The 18744-nt window shown below is 36.6% G+C and overlaps 3 protein-coding genes and 1 long non-coding RNA gene across 5 annotated transcripts; 1 reads left to right on the top strand and 3 right to left on the bottom strand.

Annotated features, from left to right (window-relative positions):
• The first annotated feature begins 4292 nt into the window (after positions 1 to 4292).
• LOC103410201 (phospholipase A1 PLIP1, chloroplastic) lies at positions 4293 to 10440 on the top strand. The gene is made up of 6 exons (XM_008348942.4): positions 4293 to 4631; positions 7582 to 8273; positions 8357 to 8860; positions 9048 to 9107; positions 9198 to 9614; positions 9832 to 10440. The coding sequence occupies exons 2-6, from the start codon at positions 7617 to 7619 to the stop codon at positions 10249 to 10251; spliced, it is 2058 nt and encodes a 685-aa protein (XP_008347164.3). The 5' UTR covers positions 4293 to 4631; positions 7582 to 7616; the 3' UTR covers positions 10252 to 10440.
• Positions 10441 to 10974: 534 nt separating this feature from the next.
• LOC139197763 (zinc finger CCCH domain-containing protein 15-like) lies at positions 10975 to 11423 on the bottom strand. Its single transcript, XM_070825722.1, has 2 exons — positions 11399 to 11423; positions 10975 to 11291 (listed from the first exon to the last, which is right to left on the bottom strand). The coding sequence occupies exons 1-2, from the start codon at positions 11421 to 11423 to the stop codon at positions 10975 to 10977; spliced, it is 342 nt and encodes a 113-aa protein (XP_070681823.1).
• Positions 11424 to 11572: 149 nt separating this feature from the next.
• Positions 11573 to 13260, bottom strand: LOC139197414 (uncharacterized). Of its 2 annotated transcripts, none has more exons than XR_011582792.1 (3): positions 13076 to 13260; positions 11887 to 12075; positions 11573 to 11801 (listed from the first exon to the last, which is right to left on the bottom strand). It is a non-coding gene; the product is annotated as an uncharacterized lncRNA (long non-coding RNA). The 2 variants fall into 2 exon arrangements; XR_011582791.1 differs by having other exon boundaries at positions 11887 to 12078.
• A 4650-nt stretch (positions 13261 to 17910) lies between these two features.
• Positions 17911 to 18342, bottom strand: LOC139197764 (uncharacterized). The gene has a single exon (XM_070825723.1). It carries the CDS (start codon positions 18340 to 18342, stop codon positions 17911 to 17913), a length of 432 nt encoding a protein of 143 aa, XP_070681824.1.
• Positions 18343 to 18744: the final 402 nt, after the last annotated feature.

Raw genomic sequence — 18744 nt, forward strand, 5'->3', positions numbered from 1 at the left:
TGAAATGTACCAATTTTTTTTAACACTATGGATACATTCTTTTGCCATTTATTATTTCTTATTGTTACATAGTTTTTATCCATTTATTCAATCAAAATGTTTGAATTTTTTTATTGTAGCTGTTTCTAATAGTATTATAATGAGGGATTTTAAATTTATAGGATTATAAATCTCATAAAATATCAAACAATTAATGTCAAAAATATAAATATTAATAATAATATAATGAGGTGTACAAAGTCAATGGACTATGATCAAACTTTGAATACCATTAAGGTTTTAGTTAAAGAGTGTTAGAGACTAGGGATCGCATCCAAAGTGTGACAGCCCGTCCCTAAAAATTATGGTTTTTTGTAATTTTATAAGTGTGAATTTACAAAAATGCCCTAGAGGTGAAGGTGTTGACTTTCATTGACCAATGTGTAGTGAGATGTACTAAATATTCTTTTAGCGTATTCCTGAAGTACTCGACGATATGAACAAATAAGCGCAAGCAGAAGTGAATTTGGACTTACGAACCGAAAGTATTTTGAAGAAATAACTATTCTATTTATATTATATTAATGTATGCTAAATTAGGAGGACGTGTGTGTGTGTGTGTGTGTGTGTGAGTGTGTGTGTGTGTGTGTGTGACGGAAATGGGGAAGAAAAAGAAAAGGAATGGGGGAGAAGAAGAAAGGAGGAGAAGGGAAGGGCTGCTGCCCAATCAGGAAGAGAAGAGAAGTGAGGGACCAACTAGAGAAGAAAGCAAGGAGGAGAAAGGAGGGAGAAAAGAAATAGGGGAAACCGGGTTTCCCTCAACCTGTGACCCGACCCGGTGGATTCTCCCATCTCCGGCCACCTTGGACGAGAAGTTAGTGTCAAAATGACCCTTACCACGAGGCCAACCAATCCCTCTTCCATTTACATGTGGAAATTGGGTGGAAATTGGTGAATTTTGGGTAAAACCGTGCAAAAATGGGGCGCACGGGTTGGGTTTCATTCCGCCATGATTGGAAGCTAACTCCTCCAATTACTACTACAAATAAACTCCCCTCAACCTCAGGAACAAAGCCCAAACACTTATGGAGGCGTTGGAGTAAGCATGGAGGTCAAATCGAAGCACACTATCTTTAGGGTTTCCGACGAATTTATGTAAAATTGAAGCTCTCACCGGCCAAATTGTCCTTGGTCACAGGTATGAAAGTTACTCTACTCATTGAGATCTTCATTCATGTAAATTTTGATAATTTTTTGAAATAGTTGGATTTTCCAGCGAGTCGGGGCGGCCGACTGCCACCTGCAGCCGCACGTGCGGCGGCACATGGCCAGGAGACTGTCGATGCTACTTTTAAGATAAATTAAATGCCTTGAATTCAGTTTTGATATCCAAATGTCATAGGTTGATCGTTTGAATCAAATTTTGTTACGATACTTGGTTTAGCCAAAATATGAATCGACGATTCGACTGTTGGATCGTTACCAAACTTGGATACATTATAATACGTAATATTTAAGGATCATAGGAATTTACGGATTGGGAATCCGAAGTATGGATCTTCCCGAATTGGATTTGTAAGTTTGTAAAATAAATGTTAACCGCCACTTGGTTTTGGGCAATTGGCGGAGATCCGACCGTTGGATCGTAATGAAAATTTAGTATGTTATTCTAGAAGCATAATGTGTATCTTTGGAGGTTTCAGATTGGAAATCTGAGATGCAGATCTTTCGGATCGAGTTTTGCAGGGTTGTGGACCCAACCGTCGATCTTTGATCGACGTTTGACTTGTGGTCAATGGGTCTCAAACTATTTTAGAATGTCCTTAAGGATGTGCTTTATGTGAATTACGTATTCTATTGATAAGAGTTCTGAGATGTGGTTCTATAATTGGTCACAGGCGCTAATCATTCGGGAGGCCTTGATGTGCGTGCTAGAGAATCATAGCAAGCACTCCAGGTGAGTGGGTCTTTTTCTTTTTGTCCTATGTATATAATTGATAGTTCCAAAAATGCTTCTAAATTGATTTATGCATGTTACCTACAAATAATTATTGTGAACTACGATTGGCTTAATCCCTGTTTAGGGTACGTAGGCAGTCTAACGAAATGTTAGATGCAGCCATACAATAAATGAGACTAAATAATTGAGACAATAGCCTTGTTTGGGGAATTGAGCAATGTGAAGGAGATTGGTGGAAAATGTGAGATTTAACCTTATGTTTTGGTGGTTAAATGTTAATTATAAATGTGTGAAGAATCGTAAGATTGAAGTGAAAAATAGTTAGTAATGATAGTTAATTAAGCTAGTGTTTAGTTGGGCTTATTACTGATAATTATTTCTGAAGGTAATTAGTTCGGGAGTAAGGCAATACAGCTTATGCATTTTATGCCATTTTTATATATGTTTATATGTTTGGAAATATTATGATATGGTTGAATTTCAGATTTACATCCTGGTATATTCACATGTATGTTACTTACACATAATTAAAGGTGAACGCTCTGAAGTGCAAAGGTGAACGTAAGACACGCAGGTAAGTTCAAGTAAGTTTATGGTATTAATTGAAATGATGGAGTTATGGTATGACTACATTTATGTTTTAGGCAACTCCGACCTTGTCGTATAGGTTGCCCATGAGTCGTACATGTTATATTAGATGTAGTTAGAGCTCATAAACTTGCACCACGGTGTTAGTGCTCCCGCCCGTGGCCAAGGCACAGTCATTCACGTGATGTTCACCTCCCGCACCTTACACTCACCTTGGATCTAAGGTAGGTGCATAGTCCTGTCGTACAGACCACCATAGGTGGTTCCGACTTGTAGGTGACCCGTGATTATTCGCATAGTCTTCATGTGATAGTAGCACTTAAGGGTATTTATTTACACCCAGTCCTGTCGTACAGACCATTTTAGGTGGTTCCGACTTGTGTGCAGGTATACTTATTGAGCTATGGATAAGTCGTACAGGTTACTGGAAGTGACTCCAACTTATGAAATGCTAGCATATATGATGAGATATGTTATGAGCTAGCATATATGATGAGATGTGTGATGAGCTAGCATATATGATGAGATATGTTATGAGCTAGCATATATGATAAGATATATGAAGAGATGCTAGCATATATGATAAGATATGTGATAAGTTAGTATATATGATGAGATATGTTATGAGCTAGCATATACGATGAGATATATGATGAGATGCTAGCAATATGATGAGATATGTGATGAGCTAGCATATATGATGAGATGCTAGTATATATGATGAGATATGTTATGAGCTAGCATATATGATGAGATGTGTGATGAGTTAGCATACATGATGAGATATGTTATGAGCTAGCATTATGATGAGATATGGTATGCGCTAGCATATGTGATGAGATATGGATAAGTCGTACAAGTCACTAAAGGTGACTCCGACTTATAAGCTAGCCTTGATTGATGAGATATGGATAAGTCGTACAGGTCACGTAAGGTGACTCCGGCAAGCGTGTGATGAGATATTGATTCAATCGTACATGATAGGTGGATTCGGCTAACATGCCATTTCATATTGGTTTGTTTCACCTGGGTTACTTATTCTTGTTAAGATATTTGACGTGTCATAACTGTAAGACTATTATTTTGGTTATGGTTTTGATTTATAGTCACGCTTGTTATTTTATGGGAAATTATACAGGTATTACGGCGAGGGGCTACTACCTTTGGTAGTTGGAATTGGTTTGAAAAGTTTTTTTTTTACTCACTCACATTTTCTATTTTTGTACCCCTCCAGGTTCTAGTAGCAAAGTTCCGTATATTGAGGATTCGTGGCACTTTTCAGCACAGGATGTCTTTTTATGATGGTATAATCATTATCTCACCTCATTATACTATACCTATACTCTGTATCATGCATGAAATGGGTCCAAATCCTCTCACTAGGCACTCATGTACTTAGGCACTTTTAGATTTTAATTTATTCACATTTTATACATTATCACACTTTATGGCTTCGTCACCTTCCAGATGTCGACCAGCACGACCCGATTCAGGATCCTAATGGACATTCCGAGTCGAGGTGTGTCACAAAGTATCCTCAATCAATATTTTCTTTTGAACAAAACTTCAATTATTATATAGTTAAGGTTGGTGAATTTCATGATATAATAGCCCCAAACCCAATTAAAAACAAGAAGAAAAGTTAGAATCATAAGGGTATTTTGGACCATAAAAAGTTGGTTCGAAGGTGGCAGCTCCTCAATTCCACAATTCCACGTGAACATATTCTTCATGGCTGTTTCTGTAACCCCCTCAACATATTAAAACCAGAACCCTCCAATTATAGTAAAAGCCAGATCTCACTCTCTCTGCAGAAACATTACGAACCCGCAAGGAAGAACAAGTCCAAACTCAAATTCAACACCAACATAAAAGATTTTGGTCCCTAAAACCCGATTGTTTAGAATCTTGTCCCGGTCCAGATTCAGTTTTGATATACCAGTACTGCATTTCCTCACTGCAGAATAATTTCAGGAACTTCCGGTTGGCTGGCTGAAAGGATATGGTGATCCGCTTCCATTGTTAGAGCTTCTTTCAGTCCTCTATCTCCCTCACGACGTGGATGCTATGGAGGACATGTGAAGGCTAGGGTTAGTTCTTTGAGGTAATTAATCTCTAATCTTTTCTGGGTTCTTCTAAATTTTGTTAATTATAAATGCATTGGCTTCATCCCCACATTTCTCAACGAGAAGTAAATAATTTTAGAGAGATATGTAAATATGATTTTTGCATTCCAAATTTGCATCTTGCCAATTGAGATCCTCTTAGGGCATAAATAGATTTGGAACCCTTAATTATTTTTCTTGACTTCCTTGTTAATTTGGCTACTTTTGGTAATGTTTGTTTAAACCAAAAACATAAATCATTGAAAGAGAATTGTTAGCAATATTTGCAGGGATAATATTAGGGAGATCAAAATTTTAAACCAAATTTGCATTACCCTATTTGCATTAATCTTTGCATTTAGACCCTTTCACCATTTTCAAATGACACATGTCATTTTTTGTAAAAAAAAAAAAAAAAAAAAAGTTTCAGGTACTGTTTACTTTTAACGAAAATGACATTTTTACTCTAAAAAATCAAGTCATTCCTGATATCATTCACTTACAACACAGTTTTGTCTTTTTTATTAAAACTCAAAGTTTTAAAGTATTTTTCATTAATTTTTCTATAAAAAAAAAAGTTCAATGTTTTTGACATCATATTTTTTGTTTTTCATTAGCCAAAAGCATTTAAAGATCTCGTTTTTTGTGCAAAAAATTACATAAGTCATTTGATAAAGTGAGAAGATCCAAATGCAAAGTTTAGTGCCAAATTTACTTGCACTCCCATCTTTGAAAAATCATAACATTTGGGCTATTAATAGTTCGATCTGGTGAACGGTAGTCAGAAAATAGTCTATGTGGTAAATAAATTAGGATTTAAACTTCTATAGTGAAGTTCGTTAGGATCTAGATCCAAAATTGAAAGTTTCGTCAACTTTTCATTAATTGTTAGCACGTAACACTCACATGTGAGATTAATTTGTCTTTTTATTTCTTTAAACTCATTATGCGCTCAACTTCATACCTTTGAACTGGGATGGAACTGAAATCGTCGATTGAGATATAGAGTCGAACAATGAAACCAAGAAGTCGAATAAGATGGGTGTCAGGATTCTCCATGAGAAATCTAAGAGGGTTGTTGAAATTGTTTAAGCTCACTGAAGTATTGAAAGAGGTTTTCCAGATGAAATTTTTTTGTTTTAATTTTTAATTGATGTTGTTTTTTATGAGTTTGTAAAATTTTAATTAAACCTTTGATTATTATTTGGTTCATTTGGTTTTTATACGCCTTCCTTGCCGTGGAAGGGTTTCTTTTCAAGCAGAACCCAACTTATGAGAAGACCAACTGGAGAAAAGAAAAAAGAAAAATCTAGAACACCACCACACCTACAAGACTCATAGAAACATCACCTAAAGATCTCAAAGTATGGATTAATGTCTTAGAATTATGGTAAGACGTCCCCTTCCACTCTTTTACCAGTCATTGATGTGGGCGTGGCTATTCAAACACGAACCAAATTTCTTTGATTTCAATCCAATTTGCCATAATCTCAATTTCCAATTCAATTTCAAACGACAAATGTAAATGCCACATCGTGTTTCATCGTTTTAGATTGAGAGGAATGATGAAAGGGTTTTTATTTCAATTTTGGGCTTAAATTTGAACAAACTTCACCACAAGAGTTTAAAATTCTAATTTTTTTTACTAGAGTTGTCTTCTAACTACCTTATCACCACATGAATACTAATCAACTAAGGATGTTCAGATGTTTGTTATGATTGAAAACGGTTGTTTTGTTTGAAGACATCATTTTAATTAGTGTCAAGTCATTTGTCTCACATCGTTGGTTAACTTGAGAAAAATTATGATGACTCTAGTTAAAGAATTTTGTGATTTCGTAACTAATTAGAGTTTTGAGTCTATGAGTTTGTTTTAATAACACTGTCGGCTCTAAGTTTCTGTTAATTAACTAATTAATCACGATAATCTCTATCCAGGAAAAGTAGTTAGAAGATGTCCTAGAACTCCAAACACAAGACAAAAATTTACAGGTTTGTTTTGGTAGAAGATGTTAAGGCAAAAAGGGATTAGAAAAATAATTTAAGTGCGATTAATTCCTAAACAGATTATAGCAAGGCGGATGGTTTAAAGCTAGGGATGGTGATAATCTTGTCAGTCGGGTGAGCCAAGGCAAAACCATTGAAATCAACATCCAATTAAAGTACCAAAAACCGTTTTGGTTCCAAGTACAAAGACCGAGACATAATGGTAGTTGTGTTTTGGTTTCATCTCCATAAACTGATGACACGTAAGAGTTACAGTGCTTGCTAGATGTTCGACAACGGTTCTTTTGGTTTTGAGGGGTTTAAGAAATGAGAAAGTAAAAGTTCGTTTAATGATCATTTCATTTTTTTTTTATTTTAAGTTTTTATAGTTTGTATTAAGGATACTCTGATAAAAAAAAAATATACATAGGTTAAATGAGGAATTTGGAGAAATGAGGAATGAAGAAGAGCGGATGAAGAATAGTGAAAAAAATTATAGAGAATCTCAATTTTAAATAATGATTGACGAATAGGATTTGCTCCAATGCAATCTCATTTTAAGCATAGAAAGTTGCATGGTTTTTCCCGCCATTTTTGTCCCTACGCATGTGGGTTCGTAGTTTTTGTTTTTGTTTTTTCGCAGAATATTACAAGCTAATGGATTTATTATGTTCCTCGAATTTCACACTGTCTTTTGTCAAGATTATAGCTATATTTTGTCTAATTATCATGTCAAATGACTTCAAAACCCTTACCATAAAACGCATTATTCCAAGATTGGTAATTAGTCTTGTGCACAAAATCGTAATTCAGCAATGCACTGTTGTTAATGAGGAGCTTGGAGCTGATTAGTGTATGATTATAAAAGTCCATTACCATAAGCAGATTTGCTTTCAAGAACTCGGCCAAAAAAACAAATAATTCTGAGTTCTTAGCTAACAAGAAGTTTGAATATTTTTCCAGGAAAACCCTTCATTACTTGCAGTTCTGGTGCAATCATGGCATGCAGTTCACCAGTTATTCCTACCTCGGCCGCTTCCGCCAGGACGGTAGACATTTTCAAAGAGCACAATGGTCTCCGCCGGTCTAACTCCAGCCAAGACCTTTACATTCGTGCTACTATGCGGAGGTCTTCTTCGGACAACCATCTTTGTTGCCGCATCAATCGTATCCACGCAGCAGCAACGGAACCAAAACTAAAGAACAGCCGTTCCATGGGGATTTTCCCGTTTCAGTTTTCGAGTTCCATTCTCCCAAACTCGGTGAGATCATTCTTTGATCCAGACACGAGTAATGATATGAGCATAGGGGAGAAGGACATGAGTACGGAGAACTCCGGGGAGAGTGCCAGTGAGGAGAGAAAAAGAACCAATTGGGTGGAGAGACTTGTAGAAATCAGAAGTAAATGGAGGAATAGGCAGAAAAAGGACGATGCGGACAAAGACAGCGTCTGTGAAGCGGGTGAAAATGGTGAGTGTGAATATGGCAGTGAGGAGGGTGGCTGTGCGGTGGATTATGCGGCAGAAGACGATGAGGGAGAAATCAGTCCTGAATTTTTTCGGAGGTTTTTGGTTCGAGTGCCATGGTTTGATACCAAGCTGTTTTCCAAGTTATCCTTCTTATGCAACATGGCCTATGCGATACCACAACTCAAGGTACGTTCTTATTCAGCATATTTCACAAATCGAGCTTCGATATTTCTAACAAGATTAATAAATTCATCTGCTAACTCGTGCAGGAAAATGATTTAAAGAGATATTTTGACCTACAATTAGTAACAACTTCACTAGAAAAGAAAGCCGTAGAAGATGAAATCAAAGCAAAACTAGATGACGACTCTAATCGTGTACCTGTAGCTGCTGAAGGAGCTAGTGAATCCAGTTCGGAGAAAGCTGTAGAATCTGAGTACAAGCGTCCATGCCGTCCTGCTGTTGCTTACAATATCGCTGCCTCAGCCGCATCTTATGTGCGGTCACGCGATAAGGATAGCATGCCACCCAGGTCCAAATTGCAGCAGGAGGGTGATGGTGAAAATTCCCGAGAGGAAGGAGGGTACTCACCTCGAAGCTACAAGCCAGAGGTTGCAGTTTCCATGGCAGCATCAGCAATGACAGCAATGGTTGCAGCAGGGGAAAAGGAGAAACAAGAAACAGCAGAGGACCTTCAGTCACTCAACTCCTCACCTTGTGAATGGTTTGTCTGTGATGATTCCAGTACGTATACTCGTTGTTTTGTGATTCAGGTAAACTTTCTGCCCTTCATCCCACTAGATCTGTGTTTGATAATAGCTCCCCAACAGCCTTTCAAATCCAATTGTGGGATTAAATAGGCTGATTTCATGTGGCAAAATCATTCTGATTTCTGAATCAAAGAGATACCGAGTAACATACTTGTAAATGCTTTGACATGCAAATTGTTCTTACCTGCAGGGTTCCGACTCCCTCGCATCCTGGCAGGCAAATCTTTTCTTCGAACCTACGAAATTTGAGGTAAGGATAGATAGTCTTACAAATACCTCCCTTGATACTGTCTCAGAAGGAAAAAAATGATTAATCAAACCTTTTCACATCCTTGTACAGGGGACAGATGTACTTGTTCACAGAGGAATCTACGAAGCAGCGAAGGGAATGTACAAGCAATTTATACCAGAAATAACCGAACACTTGAATAGACATGGCGAGCGAGCGAAGCTTCAGTTCACAGGCCACTCTCTTGGAGGAAGCCTTTCTCTCTTAGTCCACTTGATGCTGCTGAGTAGGAATTGTGTAAAACCCTCCACTCTTTGGCCAGTTGTCACATTTGGCTCACCATTTGTGTTCTGCGGAGGCCAGAAAATACTTGACATACTGAGCGTGGATGAGAGTCAAATCCATTCCGTGATGATGCATAGAGATATCGTCCCTAGAGCCTTCTCCTGCAACTACCCTAACTATGTGGCTACACTTCTCAAGCGTTTAAGTGGTTCATTTCGGTCACACCCTTGTCTAACAAAAAACGTAACCATCCTTCACAAACTATGGGTTACAGCTTTAAAGTAACCTGAAATTTTACCAATTTAACCTCAGAGAATATCATTCATGCACATAAGGCTTCAACTATGCAGTATAAAATGTTATATGAGAACCAAGAATTTGATATCGATTACCTACCTACTGAACTTTTAGTGCAGGTAAGTTTTCTAATTCACTTCTTATTGTGTGTGTTTCTATGCAGAAAGTATTATATTCTCCGATGGGCAAACTATTCATTCTCCAACCTGATGAGAACTCATCTCCTCCACACCCTCTACTTCCTCCGGGGAACGCCCTCTATGCTTTGGACAAGACCCAACGTGGATTCTCTTCAAGTGTCCTTACAACTTTCTTGAACTCCCCACATCCATTAGAAACCCTAAGTGATCCTACAGCTTATGGTTCAGAAGGTACAATTCTACGAGACCATGACTCAAGCAACTATCTAAAGGCTGTTAATGAGGTCCTAAGGAAATACACAAGGACGGTTGTTCGGAGAGTGAGAAAACAAAGGAATCTCTTGTGGCCGCTACTTACTTCACCATCTCCGCACTCCTGGAGCCATGAAAGTAATCTGGAGAGCAGCGGGTTGGCAACTAAGAAGATACTCACGGGAGTTTGAAACTACTGTTTGTGGGTGGGGTTCGACATGCATATAGAAGATGTTCATAAGAAAATAAGTAGAGGACTTATTTCATTCTCTCTGTTTCGTGTACATCTCTTACATCCTAACCATCTCTGTATCTATGAACTCAACCTTACGTCCTAAGTACAGAATTGTAATATTACTGTAAAGTATTTTCTTCCAATATCTTTTTTGTCTTAAATTTTCTTTAATACTAAACAATGAGTAAATAAGCACAAGCATGCTTTCCGACACCACAAATCAAACAAAGCTGACTATTAATTCCGATTGGCAAAGAAGAGGATAAAGTTTTCCACTAGCTTTGCCACCATTGTTATGCATTTCCAAATTTTATCATACAACGAAAAGTGAACTTTCTCTTCAACACTTAACCAAAGGGGGTGAGGGGAAGAACTATTCCTGCCACATATCTTTAAAGTTTTGAAATAATAAGTACTAGCGGTTATTTACCCTCCGCAGCCATTCTTTTTCGTATCTCGTGAGCTGTGTTGAATATGCCAAGAGTAGGCTTGTCGCAGACAAAGCATTTCTTGTTCTTCGAATGATGCTGTGAATGAAAAGCATATGGTTAGAAAATGCTTGAAAGAAACACACGGAAACAGAAAGAGCCTGTTCTACTTGATATACTTGATTCATAAATCAAAAACCAAAAATTTAATATCATAAAGTTATGGCAACAACAAGAAAGCGGATGACACATTAAGAAAGAGGGGTCACCTTCAGTGCACAATGCTCACAGAAGTAATGGTTGCACTTAGTTACGACAGGATCAACAAATGGTTGCCTGCAGATTAAACATGCGAAGGGCAACAAGCCATCATCTTCGTCATCATCATCTTCCTCAGACTCGTCCACATCATCCTCACCCATAGCTAAGTTTCTCTTCCTCGCTTTCTCTGCTTCATCCCACTCTTTTTCCATCTGCCAGCGAGATTTGTAGTCCCCACGATCGTGCATAAACTTGCAGGAATCCCCATACCCACAGTAACCAGTCTCCTTGTAATCCTTACAGATGTCTGGTTGATAATCAAATCTCGTAGAAGTCCGAATATGAGCAGAGGCCCTGAGAGGCCCATGGGCACCTCTTGCTTTCTCACTGGCTACTGTTAGCTCTCTTCGGAACCCAGCCTTGTAATCAGTATATCCATGGATCCCTTTATACAACTTTTCATTGCCGGTGGTTTTGCCCCTTCCCTTCAAAGCCTCTTCTGCCCGCTTGAGAACTCTTTCTCGAACTGCTCGTGCATCTCTGGAGAACTCAGTCTCAGTCTCTATAGTCGCTGTTGCCCTGCTATCATTTTCAACTTGGATTTCTTTTGAAGACTCAAACTCAAAGACTGCTCTGTCATCAGACACAGAGCTCTTGGAGGGTCCGTTAGAAAAAAAGAGCTTGCCAGCAGCCTTTGGGGCTTTTCTTTGGTTAGATAAGGATGTCCCAGATTTTGAATCATCCTCCTCTTCATCTTCATCAGTCCTTCGCTTTCTAATGTTTTGCCTCCTTGATGGCTTCCGGAAGAAGTTGCAAACTAGAAACGAAAAAAAGCTATGTATAGTGTATATAGCATATGCAATGCAAGCATATAAAAAATATTCATCAAGAACCAAAAATACCTTCCCCAGGCTCTTTATTTTCACCCTAATCCGCCATGTAGACACAAGAAAAAGAAACGCAGGAAACCAAAGCAAGTAGAACAAAGTACAGTTTCCAAGGCCTAGGTTAATTGCCACAACTTGAGTCTATTAGAGCTGAGTGGCCGAACTAAGGATTGGAGAGGTAGCTCTGGATTTTTTTTATGGCTGCTGCTGGAAAACAAAATTCAATTTATAAATTAACTAAAAAAACTCCAGAAATAAAGAAAAAAAGGTTCATACATGGAAATCAACCAACACTAATAAACAATGGAAAACAAAGTGCAGCTCAAAAGAAAATGGCTCGACCAATAGAAAGAGAAAATTTAAACTTTATTGAAGAGAACAAGAAAGAAATTTGTAGGTTCGTTGTATCATGTGGTTTCTCAGTACTAAACCAGTAAACTCTTACCATTTTGGTAAAAAAGTCCTGCAAAATTGTTGTTTCTTTCCTGGGAAAGAAATGAAACGAAAGGGAAGACGCATGAATCCTTGAGCCCATAATCAGGGCGGAATCAGGATTCCAAGCTAATTGTTGAATATATATCAAGCTTGGCTTCTGTTTTAACTAATTGATTCTTTTCTTTCCTGCTAAAACCAAAAGGAGTTCATATACCCAAGTTCATGCGCTTTATAAACACGGTCTTAGTCTCTAATATATACCCTAATGCTGCCAATCCAGCTGACAAGAATCTAAAAGTTTCCCAAGTTAACATTTTTCCTTCTTCTGCGAATGCATCCATATCTCCCAATCAATCTTTTCACTTTTTCGAAGGAGTTTGATTAATCCCAATTATTAAGCTCACAAAAATCTAAAAGTTTCCCAAGTTTTGGCCACAACTAGCTCTACCACAAGGAGAATGAAAGATTTACTCTTAATCCTCCCAAAGTAATTCTCCTTAATCCTCCCGAATAATTATCAAAACCATCATTGCCAAATGTTGAATCAATAACAACAGTAGTAGTAAGCATTTCATTACATAAATGGAGATTTGAGTATGTGGGGTATGAGATTTACGTGTAAGATATTGAACCCAGAATTTATTTGGAGGATAAAAAATAATAAGAATCCAAACTTCATATCAATAGAGTATATGCTAATCAAAAATTAAAAATTGATTAACTCTAAGAAGTTGCTTCTGAATTGCATAACAATTAACAAAGTTCAAACCTTTTGGTCATGATTCTGCAATCCCTGTCTGAAACACCCAGAATTTGCTGTTGAGCCCCCTAAAAAGGAGGGCGCGAGGGTATTAAGGAAGAAGAAGAAGAAGAAAGGGGTACTGGGAGCGGGGACTGCTCTCTGCCGAATTGGAAGCGGAGTTGGGCTTTGGGGATGGACTTCTACAATGCCACCGTGGCCTTGCTGGCCTCAACTTTTCAATTTTAGATATAGGCTTAGAAATTGCTATTTGCACCCAACACCTGAAAACTTGGCATAAGCTACGTATGCTATGCATGTGCTTATTAAATTTTGAAAATAAAATTTGGTCATTAAAGCATTTTAGTGGCTCCTTCAAATAACTTTTTGTCATTAAAGAAGTTGTTGACTGATTCTAGATAACTATTTCGTCACTAAGAGTTCAGGGATGTAGTCAAATTAGAATTTGAAAGGATTTTAAAGATATTTGTAAGCGTAGATTTGATAAGAGTTGTTAAATCTTAAAGATTTGGAAGGATTTTTATATGAATTTTGGAGGAGTTGTGTGGACATTGTTTATAGATTTGGATGGATTTGGAAAGACTTTCTTTTCATTTATGTATACTTTTTTAAAATAACAAAACATAAATGAAAAACTTTTCCTCTTCCCCTCCCTCCTCTGCCGTACCCCAAAACATGATTCCACAAACCTCAAGAAAAATTTTCAACCTACAAAATGTTGTAAGAGATCAAGTTCCCAACGAAGGTTTCAATTTTTAATATTATTACTATTATTAAGGGAAGGGGAGGATTCAAAACTATTACAATAGTTTAGGAATGAGAGAGTTTCAAACCCGGGACATACGAGTGAAAATTCAATACCATATCCACTAGGATATTGGATCATATGCAAATTTTTTATTTTTGATGATTATTAATAAAGTTTTAATTTGCCATCAACCAATTAGGTTTAAGCAGAAATTTGAATTTGCCTAATTAGCAAAAAAAACCAAAACTAGAGCCGGATTCTCATCCACCAAGCAAAGTAGGGACCAAGGTGGTCCCAAGACCACCCAACAGGTTGTGTCAACAACACTCAGACAAATTCTTTCTATATCACTCATCAGATTCCTTCGACATATGTCGCTATCTGTTGATATGTGTGCAACATGGTTTGGCTGACAACAATAAGCCCACCAAACGTTCAACGATAACAAGCTGAATATTTTTTTACGCACTTCGTGCTCTTTTCTATCTAAAAAACTTGTATGTAACAATGGGACCCCACAAAGTTCAAATCCTAAATCCGCCACAGCCATCAAGTCTTACTTCCTTGTGATACCTCAGCGGAACCCCATCCACCAGGTATTCTTTCCCTTACCTTCCTTCCCCAATTTACACATGGTCCATAACATGAGGGCTCGAGGCATAAGTCTCAATGTGGTGGACAACTGAAACTCGGAAGAATTTGTTTTAGATTGTGATAATGAGTCTTTCAATATGCTTAAACATGCAAAAGCCTTCACAAGTGAAACATGCAAAGCCATAAAAACTGAAAGCAGTTACTGGATTTGAAATCTTAGGGGATGAGATGGGATTCTTTTTTGTCTTAGTTATATATACTTCTTGCTCATCAAAATCCCTCTTCTATTAAAATCCTAACAAATCTTTGGAATTTTCACTACACCTAAACTTGTGTGGACTTTTTTAAAATCATAATCGACTACCTCTGGATTTGGATGTGTTCTTTAAAATCCTTTAAAATCTTCGTTTAAAATCCTAATTAACAACAACTGGATTTTAAAATCTGTTAAAATCCTATCAAATCCTAGTTTGACAATACCAACCCACCTATTTTATTTGAAAGAAAAACGTGGAAGAGAAAATGAAGGCAACTTATATGGTTACATGGCTGTGATGCTTTGTGAAAAAAAAAAAAAAAGTTATTTTGGGTTTAATTTACTATGTAGCTCCTAACTTCTATTTTGGTTATTTTTTTAGTTTTGTTGACAATGTTAATTTGGTCTTTTAACCCTCTTTTAGTGTTTACAAAAACCCTTTTGAAAGAAAAATGGAAGTGACAATGAAAAAAAAGAAAGGAAAAAAAACCTTTTGTTAATAGATAGTTTAAATTTCACACTTACCTATTTGTAATTTTTTTCTTATCTATTTGCTTTTTTTTTTTAGGGAAAATTAAAATGCCCTATATATTTTCTATAGTTGTTAGATTAAACATTCATCCCTTTTAAAGATTTGATTAAGGTGCTTCAATCAATTGCCACCTCAATGATTTTCTATTTATTTAATTTCCATGTCATTAATTTAAATGCATTTATATAGAGGCATAAGGTAGCTTAGCAACTAATTGCCTATAATATAGGAATTTAATTTCCTCAATCCCCTTCTGCGCATTAAATGCATTTTTTTAATAAAATAAAATAAAATAAAAAATTAATTAACTAATTCCTCATTTCCTTATTATCAGTATTTAAAAAAAAATACTCTGTCTATTAAAATTGTATCAATAAAAAGTCTTCAATACATATTTTTTTCATGTATAGATATATAAAAAAAATATACTTAAAACTTATGGTACATTTGAGAACAAAAGTATCGACTATTGGTACGTTTAAATTTCAAATGTACCGAGAAACCAAATGTACCAAAAATTCAAATGTACCATAAAACCAAATGTACCTATTGTTATGTAACCTTTTTGGTACGTTTAGATTTCAAATATACAGAGAAAACAAATGTACCAAAATTTCAAATGTACCATAAAACCAAATGTGCCCATTGTTAGGTAATCATGTTGGTACGTTTAGATTCTTATTGTACCAAAAGACCAAATGAACAAAAAATCTCAAATGTACCACAAAACCAAATGTCTCTATCAGATAACCCTTTTGGTACATTTACATTCCAAATGTACCAAGAAATACAAAAAATCAAATCCACTATAAAACTAAATGTGTCCATATTATAGGTAACTAGACGTAGCTATATAATCAAACAAATCTTTACTATGTGTTGGGTCTTCTAAATAATAAAATTTGACAATTTTTTTTATAAATATTCTACTATATTCACAAAAAAAAAGTAAATATTATAACAAACAATAAAAAAATGCATAGAGATGGATAATAAATGCATAAATATAGGGATAATAGGAACAAACAATAAAAAAAAATGCATAGAGATGGATAATAAATGCATAAATATAGGGATAATAGGAAAAGAAAAAAAAAGAAAACGAAATGCCCAGGAGATGGATAATAAATGCATAAATATAGGGATAATAGGGATAATAGGAACTGAAATTAATAACCAAAATTTTAGGAAAATTTTTTATCAAATTTTCAAAAGGAGTGTATGTTTAGTCTAAAAAATTAAAAAACGAGGCGCCTATATCAAAATTTCCCTTTTTTTTAATATAAATGAGAAGCTCATGGTTGCCTTCAACTCTATTGGATATCAGGTTATCTCCAACCGAAGGGTCCAAAGGGTCAGAGGGCCGAAAATAGCCCAAAAATTGTCTCCAACTGAGGGCTAGGCCAGAGGGCTTTGGAATCTGGAAGGGCCCCACAGAATCGGAGAGGGCTGGAGGGCTGGAGGGTTGGTCGCATGCAGCCAGCCAGCCGAGGGCTAGCTATTTTTTTTTTTTAATGTTTTGTTATTTCTGTCGGTTATAACCGACATGATTTCTTAAGAAAAAATACAAATGCAACGGCTAGTAACCGTTGCACTTGTTTTTTTTTTTTTTTTTTACATTTTTATTATTTTTTTTAATTTACAAAAGTTTTCATGTAACTTCTATTTTTTCCTATAACTTCTATTTCACAAAATTTATTTCATATTTTTTTTAAATTCCATTTTTTTTCCTATAACTTCTATTTCACAAAATTTGTTTCATATTTTTTTTAATTCCATTTTTTTCCTATAACTTGTATTTCACAAAATTTGTTTCATATTTTTTTTAAATTCTATTTTTTTCTATAACTTCCTAAGCCATTATACAACATTAAATTAAATTAAGTAACATGAAACAACATTAAATAACATTAGCCAACATAAAAATTATACAACATGAAACTTAAACAACATTTTTAAAAACATTTAAAAACATAAAACGTAAATGCCTACTCCATTCTTCTTTGGGCCCAAGGATATGCAACAAGATCTTGTTGTAGATACTTGTTTGCGGCACGAAAACGTATCATTCTATAGCACCTCATGTACTCATCTATAAAGATACTACCAGTTCTTGGATTCAAAGGCAAATTAGGCTCATCATATATTTTTGCACGAGCCCTTCTTGACCTATTTGGATCTTCTTGGTCGTCATCGGACTTTCCATCAATATACCCATCTCGCTAATCCTCCACTATCATATTGTGTAATATGATGCAAGACATCATGATGAAGTCCAAATTTTCTCGACTCCACCCTCTTGCCGGTTCGCTGATGATCTTCCACCGTACTTGTAGAATACCAAAAGCTCTCTCAACATCTTTTCAATATGCCTCTTGGTGTAAGGTAAACAACTTTTCCACGTTATTCCTAAGGTTTGGAATTGCTTGGACAAGTGTCGCCCACTTTGGGTAGATGTCATATGCCGAGTAATACCCCATATTGTATTGACGGTCGTTGATGTAGTAGTCAAGTTAAGGTGTTTTACCTTCCGTCAAGTTATTAAAGAGGGGTGAACGCCCAAGAACTGTTATGTCATTTTGGGATCCAGGGACTCCAAAGAAAGCATGTCAGATCCATGTGTCATATGAGGCAACCGCCTCTAACACAACAGTTGGCTTTCTCGACCTTCCGCTAAAGCTTCATTGCCATCCGGTGGGACAGTTCTTCCAATCTCAATGCATGCAGTCTAATGACCCTATCATGCCCGGAAACCCATGGTCTTCAGCTTTGCGAAGGAGCCGATTTAGATCTTTTTTATTTGGCTCGCGGAGGTACTCGTCTTTGTAAAGCTGAACAATTGTGTCACAAAATTCTTCAAGAGTATCAAGGCATGTAGACTTAGACATACCATGGGTTTCATCCATCGAATCAGCTGGAGAGCCATATGCCATCATTCGGAGTGTAACAGTAACCTTCTGATGAGGTGAGAAACTAGGGCGGCCTACTCTGTCCCGCTTATGTCGAAAGTGCGGATTGACTTGCTGGACATCACAAAGTAAACGCTCGAAGACATGACGCCTCATCCGAAAATGACGTCTGAAATCCTCTTCTGTGTACATCGAGTTGGGGTCGAAGTAGTTGTTCATCAAATTGACATGCGTCATCGCTATGTTTCGTGGTTGTAAGAGTGACCAGCAATAGAGCCACCCCATTGAGGTTGTTCCTCAGTTGGCTGACACACCATGGTCGCAGCCATGGCTGCTGCTACGTTTTGTTTGTTGCACATTACTTAAACTTCTTCATCAAACTCCTCATCTTCTCGTCTCATTTGCGCCCATTTTGCTTCTCTTTTGGAATTGGATGAAGACCCCCAGTTGGAATCTGAAGAGGATCCAAAGTTGGAATTCATTGCAAACTTGAATTGAAAGAGATTGAATTGAAAGAGATTGAATTGGAAGAGATTGAATTTAAATAGATTTAATTCAAAGTTGTGTGAATTATATCCCAATATCCACCCTATTTATAGCAAAAAAAAATTCAAATCCAATGGCTAGCTGACGTCACTT

Source organism: Malus domestica, chromosome 07, assembly GCF_042453785.1.
Source record: "Malus domestica chromosome 07, GDT2T_hap1".
Taxonomy (NCBI): Eukaryota; Viridiplantae; Streptophyta; class Magnoliopsida; order Rosales; family Rosaceae; genus Malus; species Malus domestica.

Excerpts from the sequence above, each read along its gene's own strand:
- LOC103410201 (XM_008348942.4), top strand. The coding sequence starts at position 7,617 with ATGGCATGCAGTTCACCAGTTATTCCTACCTCGGCCGCTTCCGCCAGG. Across the intron at positions 8,274-8,356 it reads ATGCGATACCACAACTCAAG|GAAAATGATTTAAAGAGATA; the intron begins GTACGTTCTTAT and ends TAACTCGTGCAG. Across the intron at positions 8,861-9,047 it reads CTCGTTGTTTTGTGATTCAG|GGTTCCGACTCCCTCGCATC; the intron begins GTAAACTTTCTG and ends TCTTACCTGCAG.
- LOC139197763 (XM_070825722.1), bottom strand. The coding sequence starts at position 11,423 with ATGGATATACTGATTACAAGGCTGG. Across the intron at positions 11,292-11,398 it reads TATACTGATTACAAGGCTGG|ACATCTGTAAGGATTACAAG; the intron begins GTTCCGAAGAGA and ends ATTATCAACCAG.
- LOC139197764 (XM_070825723.1), bottom strand. The coding sequence starts at position 18,342 with ATGACGCATGTCAATTTGATGAACAACTACTTCGACCCCAACTCGATG.